General features: G+C 38.4%; 1 protein-coding gene across 1 annotated transcript in view; it reads left to right on the top strand.

The window, feature by feature from the left end:
- Window positions 1-22,884, top strand: part of CCDC50 (coiled-coil domain containing 50) — a 78,794-nt gene that overhangs the window by 37,638 nt on the left and 18,272 nt on the right. The window contains exons 5-7 of the mRNA XM_062210136.1: window positions 11,185-11,302; window positions 21,567-21,682; window positions 22,744-22,788. Of these exons, the coding sequence (XP_062066120.1) occupies window positions 11,185-11,302; window positions 21,567-21,682; window positions 22,744-22,788 (279 nt within the window). The remainder of the gene's footprint in view (window positions 1-11,184; window positions 11,303-21,566; window positions 21,683-22,743; window positions 22,789-22,884) is intronic.

Genomic DNA, 22,884 nt, shown 5'->3' with positions numbered 1-22,884 from the left:
TGAAAAGTGGGTGCTAGTAATAATTACATAAACTGGGGCTATTCTGGGCAGACTGGTGTATATTCAGTAGGTGTATCCTATCCAGAAGGCATGATCAGGGTCATGAGTAAGCTGTCCTGCATGTGTTTCCATCCCACAGAACCACCCTTGTTTCTCTAAGACTTCTTGTTCAGAACCGTAAAAAGGAGAGACACCTGGTATGAGTGTATTTAGTTCCTTCTTTTAAACATAGACCTTAGTGATGTGGAAATCAGAATTGTACATAAGAATTAGGGATTTTTAGATCCCTCATGTTCTCAACACAGGAGGCTCTTTCTTAGTACAACATGAGTTGCCTTTCATTGATAAAGAGTTTGCTTTGGGGAGGAAATGTGAACTGAAAGAAGTGATTATCTTTTGTAGACAGGAAAACTTCTATTTAAAAAATAACAGAGTGAAGTTGCCTTCTTTATAAATGCTACTTGTGTCATGTGATTTTCCCCCCATTCAGGGGGACACAGAATAGGAAGAGAAACGTAAACACTTTATTTTAGACATATGGACTTTAAATAGTAATCATAATAAGTAATCTCATGATAAAGTAAGCCAGAGTAGTGATTAGCTCCATTTATCAGATGAGGAAATGAAGTCTTAAAGAAATTTCTGACTAGACCCAAGTTATGAAAAGATGCCAGAGAAATGTCTGATTCGGGTCTCCTGACTGTTTCTGATTTAGTCCTTCTGTGACACAACATAAACATGTGAGCTTTGCGATCAGACTGACCTGGTTTTAAATTTTAGTTCATTAATTTATATCTAGTGGCATCTATTTAAAAATATTTTTAATTTACGTATTTATTTGGTAGATAAAGCTAAAGAAAGAAAGGGAGAGAGAGAGAAAGGAAGAGAGAGAAATATCTTCTATCCTCTGAGTCACTCCCAAATGGCTGCAACAGCTGGAGATGGCCATGTTGGAACCAGGAACTTTGTACTCTGTAGAGGTCCCCGAAATAGGTAGCAGGGAGCCAAGCATGTGGGTCATAATCCCTGGCACATTAGCAGGTAGCTTGTCCAAAGCAAGGTAGCTGGGATTCAAGCCGTACATTGATATGGGCTGCTGGTATCACAAGCGGGGGTTTAACCTGTAGTTTCATAAAGCCAACCAAAAGTAAATTCTTGAGGTGACATCTCACTTAACCATGCAGAACCTGAGGTTGCAAAGTGAGTAAATTATAATAGTTGCACATATCCTAAAGGGTTGCTGTGAGGTTTAAATGAAATCATGTATAAAAGGCTTTTTTTCCTTTTGGCTTTCTTGCTGCCACTGCCACCTCCGCCCCAAACAATCCTGCTTTTTAGAACAGCCCTGATCTCGTATTTAGAGATATGTGTTAAATTAGAAAGGGGAGAACGTAATAGGCTTCTGTGTATTCCACTGTGGTATATTTGAGGGATCTTAAGTATTTATATGCCTTTCTAGGCCTCCCACTATTTTGTACTCTACTACTTTTGACCTATTACAGTGGTTTCTCCCTTCCTAGTAGAGTGAAAATGTTAAATGAGAAATCCACTTATGGAGGTTTAATGATGAAGACCTTCATTCAGACTTTTTGACTTTTTTTAACTCATACCTTAGAAGATGGCTTTTGTGCCAAATGTTCTTTTATAGTGGGAAATGTGACTCTTTGCTGACTAGTATGTTGTTAATAATAATAATAAATGAAAAAAAATTGTTAGTAAAGTTTTTCATCGAAGGATATGTGACAGCTCTTGTTCATTTTTGTCCATGGGAAACTGGATACCTCAGAGACAGAGAAGACAAAGACTGAGACAGTAGTGCAGATTCCAAATTCTTCTGGCTAATTTTTGAGGGAGCATTTCCTGTTATTCATTAACTGTCCTACTTCTTTTATTTTTCCTCTCTATGCTCATCTCACTATTCTGTGGAGTCTGCTCAGTTAATAATTTCTTATTCAGTAACAGGGTTGTGGAAAATTCCTCTCCAGATTTTCATCTGTATCTCCTTCAGAGACTTTTGGGGTCAAATCACCCAGATAGTTTGGGATCCCCCAAAATAAAAAGATGGAGGCTAAGGCCTTTTTCTTCCTGGGACGTATTTTTGTTCTAAACAGCACTGTTCTTGAGAAGCAGTGGAGCTATACAACTTTGTGTGGTTGAATTAGCACATATTTCCAGTTCTGTTACAGTATAATTTTATTGTTTATTAATAGAGCACTTATGTAAGAAAAGTAGTATTCCCATTCAGGGAGACAGATGTGGAAAAGTTTAAGAAGTTTTTTTGTCTTCTTACTAACATGGAGTCTGTCTTTCCATCTCCTTTTTCCTTTTGTCTCTGTCTCGTCCTCTCTCCCTTTCCTGCCCCCTCCTCCTGTTTGTTGTTTTATTTTTTTTTTTTATTTATTTATTTTAAAGTCAGAGTTACACAGAGGCAGAGAGGCAGAGAGGCAGAGAGGCAGAGAGGCAGAGAGGCAGAGAGGCAGAGACAGAGACAGAGACAGAGACAGAGAAAGAGAAAGAGAAAGAGAGGTCTTCCATCCACTGGTTTACTCCCCAACTGTCCATAACGGCTGGAGCTGTGCAATCCAAAGCCAGGAGCCAGGAGCTTCTTCCACGTCTCCCACCCAAGTGCAGGGGCCCAAGAACCCGGGCCATCCTCTACTGCTCTCCCGGGCCACAGGAGAGAGCTGGATCGGAAATGGAGTAGCCAAGTCTCCAACTGGCACCCATATGGGATGCCAGCACTGCAGGCGGCAACTTTAACTGCTATGTCACAGCGCCAGCCCCTGTCTGTCTTTTTAAAAGACTCTTTTAAGCAGTGTCTTGATTGTATAGTTGAATTTCTTGCTAGCCATCTCTTGAGGAGGCTTGTAGTCTTTGGGTGTACTAACTGTATCAGCTTGTGGTTAATAAAAGTGAATAATTCCATTGGGATCCTTCTTTTCATTCACAGCCTAAGCATTTTCGATTGTTATTTAATGAAATCAAGGAGTGTGTGGTTGATTTAATAACTTATTAGAACTGTGTGTAATTATTATGTGTATCTGTATAAAAGTGTGTTTGACTCCTTGTGGACATATATATGTGTTTTTTTTAAAGATCTATTTATTCATTTGAAAGGCAGAGTTAGAGAGAAGCAGAGGCAGTGGTAGAGAGAGAGAGATCTTCCATCTGCTCGTTCACTCCCTAAATGGCTGCAATGGCCAGAGCTGGGCCCATCCAAACCCAAGGAGCCAGGAGATTCTTCCGGGTCTCCCACGTGAGTTCAGGGGTCAAACACTTGGGCCATCATCTACTGCTTTCTCAGGCCATAGAGAGCTGGATCAGAAGTGGAGCAACCAGGTCTCGAACCAGTGTCCATATGGGATACTGGCACTGCAGGGGTGGCTTTACCCGCTATGCCACAGCACCAGCCCCATAGTGTTTGAACCTAGATTCAATATGTGGTAATGTTTAGCTATTTTATAAAAACAAAATTTTTTTTTGGCTTAAGTAAATATTAGCCTGGCCAAACATCATGAAAAGTTTATGACACTTGTACAACAATTTGAAACCATTTTAATAGAGTGAACTGTTTAGGGATAAACTTAGTAACCAGTTTACAGTAAAAAGTGATTCTAATATGGGCTTACTTACTAATAGTACTCGAGGTGATTGTAATTTCATCTTCTAATATTTATACAAATTTATAATATTCAGAGACTAGCTCAAATAGGAATACACTGAAGTTATTGAACATTTTCCTGTGCTTGGGAAATTTGAAAATAGGTTTGTATATATGTTACCAAAAAGGAAGGTGGGAGGGAGGCTTCTAACTGAGAAAATTATTCCTCTCTGTTCTTTAGTTATGTTGATGTTTTTGTTCCCATAAAATGGATAGTATAATGTTTTCCTGGTTTTATAGGATAACCCTTTTGGGATTATATTTCCCTTGAGATCCCCATTGAGTTAGATGAATATGCTAATTGCTAATTAATAAGGATTAGCAATCTAATGGATTGGCTTTCTTGTTTACCCCTTCTGATGGTTTATTTGGTAATCATATTGGTTGTTTTAAACTCAGGAAATCTTTTTTTTTTATGATTTATTTATTTGCAAGAGAGATGGAGAGGGGAGAGAGAAAGAAATAGAGGTGTGAGAAAAGAGAAGTGTGAGAGACAGTGAGGCCTTCCAGCTGCTGGTTCATTCCCCAAGTAGCCACAATGGCTAGGACTGAGCCAGGCTGAAGCCGGGAGTTAGGAGCCTCATCTGGGGCTCCCACATGAGTGGCAGGGGCGCAAGTACTTGGGCCATCTTGCACTGGCTTTCCCAGGCCATCATCAGGGAACTGGATTCGAAGTGGAACACCTGGCACATGAACGAACACCCTTATGGAATGCTGGTGGCTTTATCCTCTATACCACAATGCTGACCCCAAGATTTCCTAGTTCTGAAATCCACTGCCTTTGTAGGGTAGAGGTGAAGATTTTAAGGGAGAAGTAACCCTGATACAAATTCTATAAATCAAGGGCGGGACACTTTTTTTCTGCCAAGGGCCATTTTTGTATTTAGAACATCATTTGTGGAAAGGGTTCCATGGAACCTTGTTTATATTAACACCTGTCTCTCTTAGGGCATCAGTCTTTGCATGCTTACATTGCTTACATTACACTAATCAGTTTGCTTTTGAAAAAAAAAAAAAAAAACTTTATTTATTTGACAGGTAGAGTTACAGACAGAGAGAGAGACAGAGAGAAAAGTCTTCCTTCCGTAAGTCTTCCTTCCATTGGTTCACTCCCCAATTGGCCGCAACAGCCAGAGCTGTGCCGAACCAAGGCCAGGAGCCAGGCGCTTCTTCCTGGTCTCCCTTGCGGGTGTAGGGGCCCAAGCACTTGGGCCATCTTCTGCTGCTTTCCCAGGCCACAGCAGGGAGCTGGATCGGAAGAGGAGCAGCCAGCACTGGAACTGGTGCCCATATGGGATGCCGGTGCTGCAGATGGAGGATTAACCTACTGCGCCACGGTGCCATCCCCTCAGTTTGCTTTTAATGCTTGATAGATGGGAACTTAAAGGTTATTGACTGTGTATCCCAAGTCTCTACTGGGCAGCTAGATGTTTTGCCCATTGAAGGGAATCAATAAATCCATGTTTTCATTAAAACAACTCTCTAGCTTTCTAGAGATCTTTTAACTGTGCCCTTTTTTATGGTTATAGTTCAATTTTTCTCTAGTTGGATGAGCTTGGGTAACAGAAAAAGAGGTGAAATACAGTAGTACATTCCCTTTCTAATAAGTTTATTTTATTAGGCAATCATCTGTGGGCCAGTTATTTCTACATATTGACCGAAAGTAAGCCTACCTGATTAATTAAAAACTAAATGAAAAGGGCTTTTAAAAGAAAATAAGAGGACTTTTAGGTTTTTTTTTTCTGTTTTCTGTAATAAAATGGTTTTTATTTTACATTATAAAAGCAATGTTTGCTATTTAGAAAATGTTAAAACAATCATATAACATACATAAAAAATCTACCTTCATGCTTACATTTCTAGCTTCATGCTTATATCCTTTGCAAGTCACATTAACAAGTTCAGATGTGCCTTCTTCAGATTTTGTTTTGCGTTCTATATAAAAAATAGTATCTCTTCCATTATTTTCAAGTTCTCTGACTATAGCTGTGTTACAGTTTATTATTGTAATGATTGATGATTAGTTTTGTCTAATTGTTTGAAAGAATTAATTCCTAAACACACGTTACATACAACATTGGTTCCCTAAGGTTTATATTTTTTTTTATGGTTAAAAAAAAAGTATTCTACCAGTAAATTTGGAAATCCTTGGTTTCAGGAGGAAAATAGGTTCTTGGGACTAGTTTTATGATTTAACAGGTAAAGCTCTGCTTGGGATGCTTTCTTCCCATATATGAGTGCCTGATTCAAGTATTGGATATTCCATTTTCCTTCCAGGTTCTTGTTTATGCACCTGGAAAGCAAATAATGACCTAGTACTTGTGTCCCTGACACCTACCTGGGAGACCTGGATGGAGTTCTGGCTCCTGACTTTGGCCTGGCGCAACCCAGGTTGTTGTGGTGATTTGGGAAGTGAACCACTAGGTGGAAGAATCTCTATCTTTAAAAGTTTTTAAATACACTAATGCACATTTTAAAGAGTTAGATATACTACATGCTTCTTTTGACTGCTTTGTGGGTTTTTTTTTCGGGGAGGAGAGGGCGGCAGTTACAGGGTAGAACTTTTTGAGATCAATGTTTTCTGAAACAGAGCTCAGGAAATGCCATTCTAGATTAACCTTTAGCAGGAAGGAAGCTGAGGTCCAAAGAGGTTGTTTTTATTAACGATGATGAGGCTGATTAACTGTGTTCCAACACTGTGACTAACAACTGACATTTTTAGCTGGTTTCAGAGGAAATTACTGCTACACCATAATGTTGGAAAGTAGGGAGATCTGACCAGTTCTAAACATGTATAATATAGTGACAGGTTTCTATTGAATTATGTGTCCTTTCCTTCCTGTAGTCTAACATACCTTTTCTTCTCATCTAGGTAGATACTACTTAAAACTGAGGGATGAGCATTTGATCTAGCAATTAAGATACCTACATCCCTTGTGGTGGACCTTTGGCACAGTGGTGCAGTGGTTACGCCACAGCTTGAGAGATCCGCATCCCAAATGAGAATGCCTTGATTCAATCCCAGTTCTGCTCCCAAGTCCAGCTTGCTGCAAATGCACACCCTGGGAGACAATGGGTGATAGCCTTAAGTCTTTAAGTCTCTTGCCAGCAATGTGAACTCATGGTTTCCTCCTGACCCAAACCCTGGTTCTCAAGGGCATCTGCAAAGTGAACTCGGGGGTAGAAAATCTCTCTGTCTCTTTCTGTTACTTTACCTTTCAAATAATAAATTTGAAAAATTAAAAATTTATGTAATAGTTACTGATGACAAAATGGGGTCTCTTATAATATAGGTAGAGTACTCATCTCCAGGTTCTGATTCCAGCTTCCTGCTAATGTGTATCTTGTGAGGCAGCAGTGATGATTCAATAATTGGTTTCTGTTACACATGTGGGAGAAAGACCTAGATTGAGTTCCCTATTCTACCTTTGGCCTTGGCACAGCCCCTAGCTGTAGTAGTTATTGGGGAGTGAACCAATGAATGGGAGCTAACTCTCTCTCTCTCTCACTCTCACAGGTGCGCTCTCGCCTTCACCCTCACCCTCCCTCTCATTGTCTCCCTCTCTCCCCTTCTCCTCCCTCCTCTCTCTCTCTCCCTCTCTCTCTCTCTCTCTCTCTGTCTCTGTCACACACACACACTCATTCTTTGACTTTTTGCCACTCAAAAGAAAGGAGAAAGAGGAGGAGAAGGAAAAAAATAGCTGAAAACTTAGAACAAAAAAGGATTGGGTGCTAAGTTACATGACACCTATGAGGATTATTTTTGCACTTGATTAAAAGCACTTTCTTTGACGACTAATGCGTTATAAAGAGGAAGCATAATTCTTGTTTCTTTCCTAGTTCTTCATACTGGGAGAGTGGCTTATTATAACTCTGTATTTATTAGGACTAAATTCAGTAGCAGGAAAGCAATTATAAGGTCCCTGGAGTATAGTTTAATAATTTATGCTGGCAGTTGGGCAGAAATTATTTTCCTCTTTGTATTTTCCTCAGTTACAGCAGGAGAAATTTTTTGTTTATCATAAAATAAACCACTTAGGAAAAAGAGCTGTTGAATGCTTAGTAAACATGACAGCTCAAGGAAGTGTTAGCATTTGTTCCCACTTCTTCAGTAAACACTATACAAATTTGGTGAATTCTATAGCATATAATAACTTCAGAGGGAGCAAGCCATCTGTTCAACCCCATCTCTCTTCCTCAGTTGATCAAAGTATTTCTTTGTAAGACATCAAAAGTAATAAATATGGTCCAGTATTTGGCACCTGGTAAACACAGGTTTATTAAAGGGATACATTAAAGTGTTGCACATTAAAAGGATACATTAAAGTGTTGACTTTAAGATTCAATATGGGATGGGGCCAGCGTCGTAACATAGTGAGTTAAGCCACGGCCTGTGATGCCAGCATCCCATATGGACACCAGTTCAAGTCCTGTCTGCTCTACTTCCAGTGCAGCTCCCTACTAATGTGCCTGGGTAAGCATCAGAGAATGGCTCAAGTGCTTAGGCCCCTCTACTCTCCTGGAAGACTCGATGAAGGTACTAGCTCCTGGTTTTGGCTTGACCCAGCCCTGGTTGTTGTGGCCATTTGCAAGTGAGCTGGTAGATGGAAGATCTCTTTCTATCTTTCCCTCTCTGTAATTGTTGCTGCCTTTCAAATAAATTAAATATATATATATATATAAAAAGATTGAATAGGGTGGGTGTTGTAGTATAGCAGGTTAACTCATAGCTTGGGGCACTGATATCCCATATCAGAGTGCCTGCTTTGAGCCCCTGCCATTCCCCACTTCCCATCCAGCTTCCTGCTAATGCTCTCAGGTGTCAAAGGATGATAACCCAACTACTTGTGTTTTTGCCACCCATGTGGGGGACCCCCATGGAATTCCTGGCTCCTGACTTTGGTCTGGCCTAACCTGTAGTCTGGTACTGGAATAGCTGTCAGACTCCCTCTGTTCTTCTTTCCTCTCCGCACTTCTTCCTCTCCCCCTCTCTTCCTCTTCCTACCTCTTTTTCTGTCATTTTGCCATTCAAATAAATATATAAGTAAAATGTGAGTAGTTCTATCTTTTTATTATGCAGATGAAGAACTTAAACCTAAATAAATTCTTATCAGTAGTTACTATGTCTCTCCTGGTGTCACTTATATGGTAGTTTTTCCATCAAAGTATTAAGAATTTAGAATTGTTTATGTGAAAAATATACTCTGTTAAGTAGGATTTTATCATTTACCTCTCATCTATAGTTGCATCATTTTGTGCATTTAACACTACAGTGCAGGGTGGACTTTTAACTGCGTTATGTATCCAACTATGCACGTGCATGCACACGTGTGTGTGTGTCAGTTAAAATCAATAGTATGTTTTATGCTTGAATTTAGGCCCATATTTAATACAGTCACATTTGGGAGAGTATTTTGAAAACAGCTGAGGTTATGGATAATTAATGCTAATTTATGTAGCCTCAGTATCCAGAGTGTTTCTCCATAACTAAAAAAAATGAGTCACTCAGAATGAATTTTTTGAAGTTGCTTTGCCATCTTACTGTATTTTTTTGTTTCGTCTGAGGAAGTTTCAAAAGGAAGAATACTACTTTTTGCTGTAAATTTATCAGTTTCTAAGTATTTCATGTGTTCCTTATGCATATGAAAAAGTGAATATCTCAAATTACCTATGATTGTTATGATTGTTAGTAGCATTTGTACCAGTGAAGATTGTTGACATATTTGTGTGAACCTTTGAGATTTTGATGAAAGCTATGGAACTTCTCTCCAGAAAAGTATAACTGAACATAAAAATTTATATATTTTATGGGACTTTGTGAATCTCCAGATTCAGAACATTTTAGCTTTATAATTCAAAACCTTTAGTAATCCTTCACCCCTACATTGTAGACTCCAGACCTAAGATTATCTGTAAGGTGTTGTGGTGCAGTGGGTTAAGCTGCCACTTGGGACACCTGTATCCCATATCAGAGCATTGATTTGTCTTGGTGGCTCTGTGTTACTAATCCAGCTTACTGTTGATGACCTAAGAGGCAGCAGAGGATGTCTCAATACTTGGGGTTCCTGCCATGTAGGAAATCTGGATGGAGTTGCTGGCTCTTGGCTTCAGCCTGGTTCAGTGCTGACAAGGCATCTGGGGAATGAACAAACAGCTGGAAAATCTCTTTGTATCTCTCCTCTTCTCTGTATTGCTCTGCCTTTCAAATAAAGTAAATAATTCTTTAAGAAAATTATTACCTAAAGGACTATCTTTGATCTGGTGTTACTGACTTTCTGGCCCCACTGTTCTTTATACTCCACGTACCCAAATGTTCCAGTTGGCCATTTCGCAGGTTGGTGGCCATTAAAATGTTCACAGCTTTGCTGATGTTCTCTTTCCCTTTTTGGCCTATTGGACTTCAATTTTTGGTTCAAAGCCTAACACAGCACAAAGTCTTGTGCTAATTTCTTCAAGAAGAAAATTATATTCCCTCTTTTATACCCATACAGACATTTCTAGCCCTTTTTGAGCACTTATAATTTAATTTTCTTGTATTTATTCGTATGCGCTTTAGTTTCGATAAAGGATGGTGATCTTTGAAGGCATGGTGTTAGAAAGCTGTCTGTCACTGTCACTTGTAGGCTCTGAACATAGTAACTGTTAAACTTTGCTTGTGTTGAAGAAAGAGCAGGAAGATTTCTTTTCTCCTTTTTAGTTCAGACAGTGTTACTGTAATGCAAGTTAAATCAGAACCATTGGAGGAATTCTTTTTAAGCATTTTGAAATTATTTATAAATATATAGTTTTATAGGTTTCTCCCTATATAGATTTAATGCATCCTCAGTTTGGAAGAGAAGCCAACAAATAGTTATTTATGAATCTTGTTGTACAGCCAGCTTTGCAAGTACTGCCATTGATTGTCTTTCAGTTGAGTTAGATTTAAATTTCAATTTAGAAAAAAAAGAGAAAGTCTGTCTGTCTCATCTAGCTCTTGTGCCTCTCCTGTTGAGCAATCATCCATGGCATAAGGAGAGCATAAGATTAATGCCAGAGGCCGGCGCCATGGCTCAACAGGCTAATCCTCTGCCTTGCGGCGCCGGCACACTGGATTCTAGTCCTGGTCGGGGCGCCGGATTCTGTCCCAGTTGCCCCTCTTCCAGGCCAGCTCTCTGCTGTGGACAGGGAGTGCAGTCGTAGATGGCCCAAGTGCTTGGGCCCTGCACCCCATGGGAGACCAGGAGAAGCACCTGGCTCCTGGCTTCGGATCAGCGTGGTGCGCCGGCCGCAGCGCGCCAGCTGCAGCGGCCATTGGAGGGTGAACCAACGGCAAAGGAAGACCTTTCTCTCTGTCTCTCTCTATCTCTCTCTCACTGTCCACTCTGCTTGTCAAAAAATAAAAAATAAATAAAAAATAAAAAAAAGATTAATGCCAGAAAATGTAGAGCGTCATGGGCAGAGCCCATAAAAACTTGGCTATGGAATGTCAAATACCACATTCATTCTCTGATGGTACTTACTTCTATTCCTTCTTGTCCTTGCAGGACATAGCTCGCCTTTTGCAAGAAAAAGAGTTACAGGAAGAGAAAAGGCGAAAGAAACACATTCCAGAGTTCTCTGGAGCCAATGAATATGGAGATGGTTACTATTATGAAGATGGAGGTAACAATGATGCAGCATAACCCACTCTATCCTTAGACTGGACCATAAGACTCCCTTTTAGTTTTGTCCCTAAAGTGACCTTAGGGAACCTTAGTGACCTTAGTGAACCTAAAGTGACCTTGGGGACCTAGGAAAGTTTTTCTTATCCCCAGACACTTGAGCACATTTAGATTTGTGGCAGGATTCTGTGAATCTAATGAATTCATCTGCTTGTCCTCTAGTTGGACAAGCAGAGACATTTTTATAACTGTTAAAACTTGAGTAGTGTTGCCATGCATTCCTGTGGGTTGTAGCTGCTTGGAATGCTGTATTAAATTCAAAGCACATAAAATGGGGTATGGAAAATGGTGAGTGAATATCTCTTACCTTTCTCAAGGAAGTCTGGGCAGTACTTTTAATCAGCAAGGTGGTATGATGTATGAATAAAGGAATTGCACCACTGGTTACTGGGTAACAAAGCTTTTTCCGTGCTTTCTTGTCTTTAATCGTATGCCAATGATTTAGCTTGCTGGTGGCAGTAATTTAACAAATAACAGTGTTTTAAGGTTTGCTTTTCATTTTTTGCCTTTGGTGCTTTCTTTGCTATTTGATTACCAAGTAGAATAATTTCTGAGGGAGAGCAGTTCCTTTGGAGTTTCGCTTCTTTGGTGTCTGCTTTTGCAGTGGAGTGATGACATGGTAGTGGTAGTTGTGACGGTGACCCTTTATCTTGACAGTGTGTTGGGAAATGAGTATTTGCAAGTATCCTTTGGTTCTTTTCACAGATTGTCTAAAGACATTTTCTATAGCTTCAAGTATAAGTATTATTGGAGTTCAGCTTAGAGACCAATTGTAGAGTAACGAGTGTATACAACCTAAAGACAATTTTGAGAGTAATGATTTTTAAGGTCAGTGCTCCTACAGGGGCTTGAAAACTAATTGTTAACTGCTTTTATATAATTCAGTTGCATAAACTGAGTAAGTACGTGTTTATCTTTGATAAATAGAATGAAAAGATTGCATATGTAGATGGTAACATTGTTGGAGTTCAAGTATAATCTTTCCCAGTCGCCATTTTTTGCTTTAAGTTTACTGTCCATAGAGCTCAGCTCTATCGTGGCCTATTTTGTAAGAAGATTAATTTTCTCTTTATGCATTTTTCTTCTTTATGTGAAACGCTTATCTCTTGTTTGATAGCAATTTTCTGAATGTGTTTTTCTGATAAAATTAAATATGTAATTTAAAAAGGATTATTGACATATTTTTCCTTACTGCAGAGCAGAAAGAGATAACTTCTCACCTGAAATCTTAGAAATAATTTCTAAATTTTTCATTTGTTTTTATTTTCATTTCTGCTTTTCTTTCTAAAAGTAACTTTTAAACTTCTAAATCGTACAAATATTAGGATGGCAGTAATTGAGCACATTGAATTACTACTTTTATTGAAGCCTAATAGTAACTTGAATTGAGACTCAGACTTCTTTGTTATCATCCTGGTTGATATTTCTAGAGTAGGAGACTATGTTAAGGTTTTATTATTTTTTTAGGGCCAGTTTAAAGTTATGAAAATGGTCTATTTAACCGCTTTTGTAAAGCAGTGGAGAGTGGCATATGTGATTGTTTATGAGGAACTGAAGATTATTGAACATGTATGTGTAAATATCCCAGTTTTTCTTGCCTCAGCTGTGATGTGGTTGGGCAGTTATGCATTTTTCAGCATATGATACTCATTTGTGTGCCTTCCAGTGAGCCCAAGTTGAGTTCCACAGCTCATATTTGCAAAGTGATTCTTGTATTCATTTGCAGTGATCCTTTCCCAACACATCTAGAATATTCTTTAATTGTACTTCTCTATCTTTATGTATAACTTGATTTTTTTCCTGACTTAAATAATCATAATTTATTATTGCATAAATATTGGCTGTTTTAGCTTATATCTTATATGTGCAATAATCTTTCAATAATTATCATTTGTGGATTGTCTATCATTTGAAATTATCTAAAATATTTCTCAAATTTATATCAATTGTGAAATGGTATATATACTTCATTGTGAATCCATGTTTTTCTTTCAAAACCATTGTCCTGAATTGTTATAATTTTTGTTTTCAATGTTATAGTCTTTGAAGTCATAAGACTGGTTCAAGTTTTGTTCCTTTCTTAAAACCATTTTAATTTTAACAAAATTATCAACTATAACTTCTGTAAGCCTTTTTTTTCCTCATCTGTAGAATGGAATTCTAAAACACATTCTTCACATAGGTATTGAAAAGATCAAATAATGTAATTTTGGTAAAGGTCTTCTAACTCTAAAAGCATTATTGTTTATACACATATCAATGTTATGTGTGTATAATATGGTATGTTGTATACCTTAACAAAATTCAAACTGTTTTGAAAGACAAATATGGAAGCACACATATAAAATGTAGATACATGTATACTTATGTATCCATCTATCTTTCTTGATATAAATATTTGAATATATTGGCAATGAGAGATTAATTATATTTGCCAAATAACTTGGTCTCAAGAAACATGAAGATCTCAGTTCTTAACTAGAAGGGATATTAAAGGATTCATACAGATTCCTCACTTCTGTCTTTTTTTTCTTTCCCAGATTAAAAGATATCACAGCAGGTAAACTAGAGAATAAACAGTTCCGGTAAAGTTTGTGAAAGCTCTTCAATACTTGTAACACATTTCCCTAAAGTAAAACTAGTGTCAGGTAACTGTTTAGAAAAAATATAAAAAATAACAATCAAATCTCACAAATGTATGCCAAAAAAAGAAAAACCCTTCATTTTGGGGTGCTTATTCAGCTCCCTGGACATGTTGGTATTAACATTGTAAACCATGTCCTCTGGCTGTGATTGTCATTAAAGTAGCTGGTAACTGTTACCTTAATTCACTGTAGTAGTCAACTGATTCTTAGTTGTCAAAGTAGACTTAATGATTTGGTTAAAAGACCAGGTACTTTGTGTTTAATAATCAGCAGTTGTTCTATTTCACTTTTTAATTTATGCCAAATTTAAAATATAAAGAAAAAAGCTTTTAATTTACAGACTGGTTAGAAAGCAGATTTTTTTTTTAATTTTTTTTTTGTTTTTTTTGTATTTTTTTTTTTTTGACAGGCAGAGTGGACAGTGAGAGAGAGAGACAGAGAGAAAGGTCTTCCTTTTGCCATTGGTTCACCCTCCAATGGCCACCGCGGTAGCGCGCTGCGTCTAGCGCACTGCACTGATCCGATGGCAGGAGCCAGGTGCTTCTCCTGGTCTCCCATGGGGTGCAGGGCCCAAGAACTTGGGCCATCCTCCACTGCACTCCCGGGCCACAGCAGAGAGCTGGCCTGGAAGAGGGGCAACCGGGACAGGATCGGTGCCCCGACCGGGACTAGAACCCGGTGTGCCGGCGCCGCAAGGCGGAGGATTAGCCTTGTGAGCCGCGGCGCCGGCCTTTTTTTTTTTTAATTTAAGATGTATTTGAGAGGTAGAGAAGGAGAGGGAGAGGAAAAGGACTGACAGAGCAAATTCCTAGCCACTGGGAGCTGGGAATGCAATCCAAATCTCCCATGTGGGTGCAGGAAACCAATTACTTGAGCCATCACCATTGCTGCACTGGCAGGAAGATGGAGTCAGGATCCAGAACCAGAAATTGAATCCCAAGACTCTGGTATAAGAAGCAGGCTTCTTAACTGCTGGATTAAATGCCTCTTCTGCAGAAGACAGATTTCAGTCTAATTTATCTTTGAAGCAGTTCCCCCCCCCCCCCCCTGGAAAGCAAAAGAAAGAATTTGAGGCTTTTTAGTGGAAATTTATGATATCAGTGGTGTGCTTAATATATTTCTCCCTCTTGCTCTCTACCCTAATCAGATTACCAGTATCAAATCAACTAAAGTTTTTTAAGAAACCCAAAAACTAAGAAAAACTTATAGTTCTTTATTTTGTCTATATCTTATCAAATTATGGTATTATTTCAAATACAATTCAGGAATTGCTAATTCCAACAGAGAACATATCTTAGCAGTTTTATCAATTATCCATGGAAGTAGGATTTCCTTTTTTTTAAGGATTTTTGCTTATTTATTTGAGAGGAAGAATTACAAACAGTGAGAGGGAGAGACAGAGAGAAAGGTCTTTCATCCGCTGGTTCACCCTCCAAATGGCTGCAGTGGTCCGAGCTGGGCTGATCTGAAGCCAGGAGCCAGGAGTTTCTTCCAGGTCTCTCATGGTCTCTCATGTAGGTGCAGGGGCCCAAATACTTACGCCGTCTTCCACTGCTTTCCCAGGCAATAGCAGAGAGCTGGATTGGAAGAGGAACAGCCAGGACTAGAACCAGCACCTAGATGGGATGCCGGCACTGCAGGCGGAGGCTTTTGCCCACTATGCCACAGTGCTGGCCCCAAGATTTCCTTTTATGATTTCCAAAATATTGTAAAAGTTTCAGAAAAATCTTAAAGATCTGTATTTTCTTGAAAAGTACGTATTAATTTGCTTCTTTTGTTTTCACTACATATTAATTGAAAATCATGACAAAAGTACTTACCTGTGTGCTGGTTTTGTTGTTGTTGTTGTTGTTAGATTAAACTTGGGAACTTGTGTATTTAGAATTTACATACTTAGAATTCTTTGTGAAACAATACAATTTTATAAAGGTTTCTTAGGTACATTTATGAAATCACCACTCCTTTTTTGTTTTCAATTGTAGCATCTCCTTTAAATTTTTTCTTTGTTAAGTCTCTGCTAATCTTGAGAAAAGAATTAGCTAGAGATAACAGGGTCATTTACTTACTTCAGATTTTCCTGTACTACCTCCTTTCCCAAATTGAGCTGCAGTGTAGTTCTCTGAAGTGACTGGGATGTTTACAGGTCTCTGTGAGTGAGTGTGCGGATCGAGGAATACTAAAATCTCTGCATAACTCTTGGAACTAAGTGGAAACTAGCAACTTGCTACTAAAGTTGTATCGTCGTTTCCAATAAGAAATTCAAAAGCCTCTGAAATCAAAAGCTTACTTTTTCCTTTTACTAGTTCCAGTCTTATTTTATAAATAGAATGTAATGTTATTGGCTATAATTTTGTTATTGGCAAATATTGAACTACTCTCTCAGTTCTACCTAATCATAATCAAATTCTTATTTCAGTTTTAAATTGTTTTCACTTAATTATTAGTTTTCTTTTATCTTTGTGGCTCTGTACCCAGAATCCCTCATGAGTGCATGGACCATTCTAGTAAATATTTGTCTCCTCTCTTGAATTTGAGTTTTTTAAAAAAGCAGTTTTCTCCATTTTTAAAGTATGTTAAGCTTGGGCCCTGACTTGCCATGTGTAATGAGTTCATACTCTCATTAAGTTAATCTGCATTTTCATTTTTCACATCCCTCCACCTCCACTCAGACCAGCCAAGGTCAAGGAGGGCCAGAGAATTGGGTTCTGGATACTCAAGGTCTCATAGACTCCAAGGTGATGGAAAGACTGTGAAGCAAAGGAAGAAGAAACCAGATCCTCCACTGGAGCCCTTGGAAGATCAGGATGAGCGTTGTTCGTCACAGAGATCCCTGTCGTCCTCCAGCTGGGGTGAAGGGAGGGATGATCCTCACGGTAACAGGGAGCAGCATGAAAGGAAGTGGTCTGGTCAAGAGAGGCACCGGAGACCTCCGCTCCCCAAGATCAGTGGTGAGGTGTTTTTGACCACTGTGTCTGATGACTGGGAGGCTAACAATGGCCATCGAACTCGGAATTTGGGAAAACGGTCCCGACACCAAGACCGACTTTCACCTGTGTCCTCACAGAAAGCAGGGCTTCACTGCAAGGAATCAGTATGTGGGAGGGACCGTGGGCAAGGTGAGCACAGAGAAAGGAGACACAGGCCCAGGTCTCCTCCCTTCTCAGAGAGTGAGGAGCGGCTTCACCTCCATGACACAGGTAATGAAGGACACTGTCATTGGAAATCTTGACATCACGTTTGTGTACATACAGACCAGTGCATTTCCTAAGCATTTAAGCAATCTTTCTTCCTCTACATTTTGTGCTCATGGCTTTGAAATAAATCCTGGAGTAAAATATAAAGGATGGTTTATTCAGCATCAGATCTGTAGGAAAAAGGGAAATGTGTGTACTTTTCTGCATCTGTAAGAAAACATCGATTCCTTGTAGTGGAGGTGGACATTCCAGATAGCTTCCTCGTTTGCTGAGCCCATAACTCAGATTCTAATACCAAGTCAAAGCTTCTAATTTTCTGGTTTACTTCAGTGGATCCAGAAGACCTATTGATACTGCCTGCATGGAGGGCTGGATGTAATAGATTTTTTAAACCTTGACATTCACCTCTGTAAAATTAGGGGTTAGATAGGCGATCTTTTAAGACAGTGTTTTTTAAATTATGGACCTCAGTCCATTTTTGTCAGAATCAGCTACACTGTTTCCCAAAATTGCAAATTCCTGAGTTTCACATCTATTTTCATCTCCGGAGTGAGGCCTGATAATTTGGGCCCTGTTTCGGACCTGGAGGTGATTCTTATGAAATTAAAGTTTAAAAATCATTGCCTTGAGTTATTTTTTACCCTCTAACTTTCTCCAGCTCTAACTCTACAGTTGGTGCTCTAACATGCTGATATAGGTAAGTTCCTGGTTCCAGTGTAGGAATTAGGTGAATCTTAGAGGTAAGCCTAAAATTCCTGAGGCTTAACTCTGAAGACCATCATTGACACAGTAGTGACTGTCTTGTCTGGAAAATGCTAAGGTGACATTTCACATGTGGCTATCGCCCTAGAAGTCATAGCCCCACACTTTCTGGTGTTTTATGAGGCATTTTACTGTTACTGATGTTGTACAGAGTTTGAAGGGTTTTTGGAAAAGGAGTACCAAAGAGGCACCTTTTCTTATTTTCTTCTTTATTGTGCTCTAGTCAACTTCTTGTCATCAGGAAATTTATTTCTGTCACAGATTCAGGTTAATTTAGTTGGTTTGTCCTATCGTGTACTTCTTATTAAATGACTTGATTGTAAAGAGAATCAAAATTCAGTTGAACAGTCATATTCACTGTGTGCCATAAATATTCTTGCCTTAGGCTTTATACTTGGATCTGAAAGAAGGTGGATATATTAACAAACACTTCTGAGTTAGATACTTTGTTAGGTAGACCTGAAAACACAGGTGGTCAAAGAGGGGTGGGGAGCGGTGAGGGAGGAATAAAGTAATCTTGGAGTTGTGAGGCAATTATTTCCAAGCTTGGAAAGACAAGTTGGAGTTCCAGAGAAAGGGAGAGCACTGTGAAGGAGGAATGGTGTTCATGCCTCTCCAATTCTGAGCCTGTGAATCTGACCTTATAAATGTATTCTGAGGGAGGTTAACTGTTAAGGCATTTAATCATGCTCCAGGGTGTTTTAAATAGGTTTAGGAAGCATGAATCAAAACAGTGACTCACAGACTGCCCTACTGGTGTTGCAGTCACATGTTTTGTTTCTTTTACGTTGCCAGCAAAGGGTTTATTAAAAAAAAGTGTGGCTAGACAGGTATTAAAATGGTTACAACAAGAGCTGCCTACTGTTAGTTCATCTTTCTAGCACCATGTAGGCATGTGATTTTGCAACTCCCTTGGAATAGGTCAGAAGATTACATTAAAATATGAATGCTAGGTACTGGCATTTATTCTTGGTGTTGAAAAAGCCTAATTTGGGAAAGTTTTTAACATACATCAAATTTTTATTTAACTTGATGAAGAAAGTAGCAAGATAACAAACAGGTGGTACTAATAGCATTTTTGGAGGCAGTTGAGAAGTAATACAAAATAAAATTGTTAACTATAAGATTAGTTATCTTTCAACAGAAGAATGAAGCCTTTGATAATAACTTCTCTGGACTACAGATTCATTAACAGTTTCTCTTATTTTGCAAATTGGGTTCTAACATCTTAGCATAAAATATATGCATTGTTCTACTATAAATTTTTAGTGAAATACTGTGATATTCCATGGTGCCAAACTGACTTATTACAAGATAATCTGTCAGTCAGCATTTTATCTTGTTTAACCAAGCTTGGAACAAATTTGTTTTCAATGCTAGAATCTTAGCAGTGTTATCTAATTAAGGCTTTAAGAGGCGGCACCAAGTTTGTTAATTTTGGGAAGTCTTTGTTTTCTCATGCTGGAGAGTGATGAACAGAAAAAAGACAAGGAAAAATGAGATTTAGAAATGCTTGGAACATTTGAAAATATGATTCACTTCATTGTTTGCAGATTCTGTTTAGGTTATCAAGTTGGGGACTCCTATTTTGTTAATTTCCTTCAATTAACCATTTTTTTTTTTTAAATTTCTAGACATCTCTGTTTTCTGTTTTGAAATATCCTTACACTGTACCATCTGTGATTGTTGCTCATACAGACTCACATTAATAAGTGGCAGGCCTGCCAGTCCAGAAATTCAGTATTCCCGACAGTGGGCTTTTGTGTTTAATGAGACTTGCAAATTCCAGTGATATGACCAGGGTTTAAATAACTCTTTCCCCTGTGAATATTTGGGACACAGATAGATATTACCTCAAATTGTAACTCTTCTGAGTATTGATCAAGTTACTCTTTTTTGACTGCCAGATGTTAGTTTTATCATCCTGTCATCTAACACTGTTCATGTGAATATGTCTGTCATAGAATTTAAAATAAAACGTTTTCACAGTTAATTCTGTGGTTGTGAGTAAAAGGAGTAATAATGAAGAAAGTCTGTCTTGAAATCTGAATTTTTGCTACTTTATGATTTCATTGCCTAGCAATTGGAGGAGCTAAGCATGTTCTGTTATTCTTAACTAGACCTTGGTCTGCTTGTACGTGCATCATTTTTGTATAGATTGCAATATGGCAGCCTATTTTGAATTTACCACAAAGTTAGGTTGAAAATTCTACAAAGATAGGTTTCACAGGATAACAAATTTTCTTTATTCAGGATTTAGTTGTATTTTCTTATTTCATTGTTTTTGTTAATAGGAATGAAATCAACTGTGGTAAGACACTTTGATTAAAAAATATCATTTTATGTATTATTTTGATGGACTTATTTTTACTAAACTATTCCAAAGCTAACTACAAATAAGGATCAACTTATAGATATCCCTAGGCTTACTGTGGTAAGATATTTACAATAGCCAAGATATGGTATCAACCTCAATATCCATCAGTGGATGGATGGGTAAAGAAAAAGGATCCATGGAGAATACATAGAACAATCAAATACATCAATTGAAGGTCAAGACTCATTCAAGCTACTTAATTAGAATTTCTGTTGGTTAGGACAAATATTTTTGTATTTACAAGTATTTTAAGCACCCCCAAGTAATTCTAATATGTAGCTGTCATTAACAACCACTAGTCTAAGGAGATACACAATTAGGAAGAGATTTTCTTTCTCTCTTCAGTAATTTACTAAAAGTATTTTCAGTATTTGAAAAGTCACCATTCCAGATGGCTAATTTTGCTCATTACATTCAAATTTTTCATTATTTCTGGATGCAATATATTCATATTGCTGGGTAATTGCAATTTATGGAAGGGCACAGAAGAGAAATATCCATATTTTTATAATAACCATTAGCATTTATCTTATGTAAAAGTTGCAGAAGGCATATGGGTTGACTATAGCGTTTCAAAGTAAAAGGCCAATGTTGCCTACCTGTCTTCCATGTTCCTTTCTCCCCATAGGGGTAGAACTCTAAGGTCATTGTGTCCTCTGATGTTTCCCTCATTTGTAGCAGTAACATTAAACTGATCAAAGCTGTAGGAAAGGTCTAAAGTAACTTGGTTGGTTTCCCATAAGAGCAGAAGCCATGGAAGACTCGCTGGTTGAATAATAGGTATTGTCACATAACTTCTAGGAGATGCAATTTCTGTTCTGTTTAGAGTAAGGTGCGCAGACTGAGGTAAATGGAAACCTCTCCTTCTAGTCTTAAGTCTGACTTGATAACTTTTTTCTCTAAATTCTTCTTTATTTTCAGTGACTTTTTAACTTTGTTTATTATTTTGTTATTTTGTCAGTGACATTTTGTAAAGGGCTCACTTGCAGTTCTTTACAGATTTTCTGCTGTTGAAGAAACTGAGAGAGGAGTTTTAAAAGCCAGGCAGTTTGTGTAGATAACTTTATTTAAATGTATGCATTATCTACATCACCACTTCCATGCATAGGGGAAAAATTTGCTACATTCTGTATATACATTATCTTGAATTCCAGAGTAAAGTGTTAGATAGGAAAGAAAAGTTTTAAAAGATTTTTCTGTTGCCTTACTACATTGAGTTTTTTCTAGGAATGAAGCCACGAGTGATGAAAGATGCTATGTCTACTCCATCACGAGTAACCCACAGGGATCAGGAATGGTATGATGCTGAAATAGCCAGAAAACTGCAAGAAGAAGAACTTCTGGTGAGCGCATTTTAAGGCAAAAGTCTAGGTGAATCAGTAAGTTATAGATCTCATGTCAGTTGAGAAACATACATTTTTGAAGGGTGAAAAATTAGTTAACACAACAGGAATAAAATACAATAATTTCCCTTTATATGCAGTTTTCTTTTCTATGATTTCAGTCATCTGTGGTCAAATACAGCCCAACAATATTACATAGAAAATTCTAGAAGCCGGCGCCGCGGCTCACTAGGCTAATCCTCCACCTTGCGGCACTGGCACACCGGGGTCTAGTCCCGGTTGGGGCGCCGGATTCTGTCCCGGTTGCCCCTCTTCCAGGCCAGCTCTCTGCTGTGGCCAGGGAGTGCAGTGGAGAATGGCCCAAGTGGTTGGGTCCTGCACCCCATGGGAGACCAGGATAAGTACCTGGCTCCTGCCATCGGATCAGCGCGGTGCGCTGGTTGCAGCGTGCCAGCCGCGGCGGCCATTGGAGGGTGAACCAACGGCAAAGGAAGACCTTTCTCTCTGTCTCTCTCTCACTGTCCACTCTGCCTGTCAAAAAAAATAAATAAAAATTAAAAAAGAAAGAAAATTCTAGAAATAATTGCAACTTTTATTACAGCATGTTACTATAATTATTCTATTTTATTATTATTGTTCATGTCTTACCATGCCTACTTTATAAGTTAAACTTTCTCATAGGTACGTGTACATGTAGGAAAAAATATAGGAAGTGTTTGTACCAACGTGGTTTCAAGTATTCACTGGGGGTCTTGGAACATGTACTCATGAATAAGGGACACAACCCAGTCTTTCACTTACTGATTGAGCAGTAGCAACAGAACTGTATCCCTATCTCTGCATTATAAAGTTGTGATATTTCTCTAAGAATTTGCTATATGTAGTATTTGAATAAAAGAGCCCCTTTTTATGTCTGCTAAAAGTGTACCAACTGATTACCAGCTTCAGGGATGTTAATCATAATTGGCTTCAATTATCAATTTATTTTTTTGTAAGAGTTTTTTTAAAATGAACAACATGTATTCCAGCTAAATTTTTCTTCTTTGTTTTCTATACCACAGGCTACCCAAGTAGACATGAGAGCAGCTCAGGTCGCCCAGGATGAAGTAAGTCCATTTTAGTTAATGAATTTAACTCATTTTTTTGGCGGCGGTGGAGGGGTAATATCCTGATAATTTTCCATACCGAAGATCTGCAACTAA

The sequence above is a fragment of the Lepus europaeus genome, chromosome 2 (assembly GCF_033115175.1).
Source record: "Lepus europaeus isolate LE1 chromosome 2, mLepTim1.pri, whole genome shotgun sequence".
NCBI lineage: Eukaryota > Metazoa > Chordata > Mammalia > Lagomorpha > Leporidae > Lepus > Lepus europaeus.
This window is presented reverse-complemented; position numbering and strand designations above follow the sequence as displayed.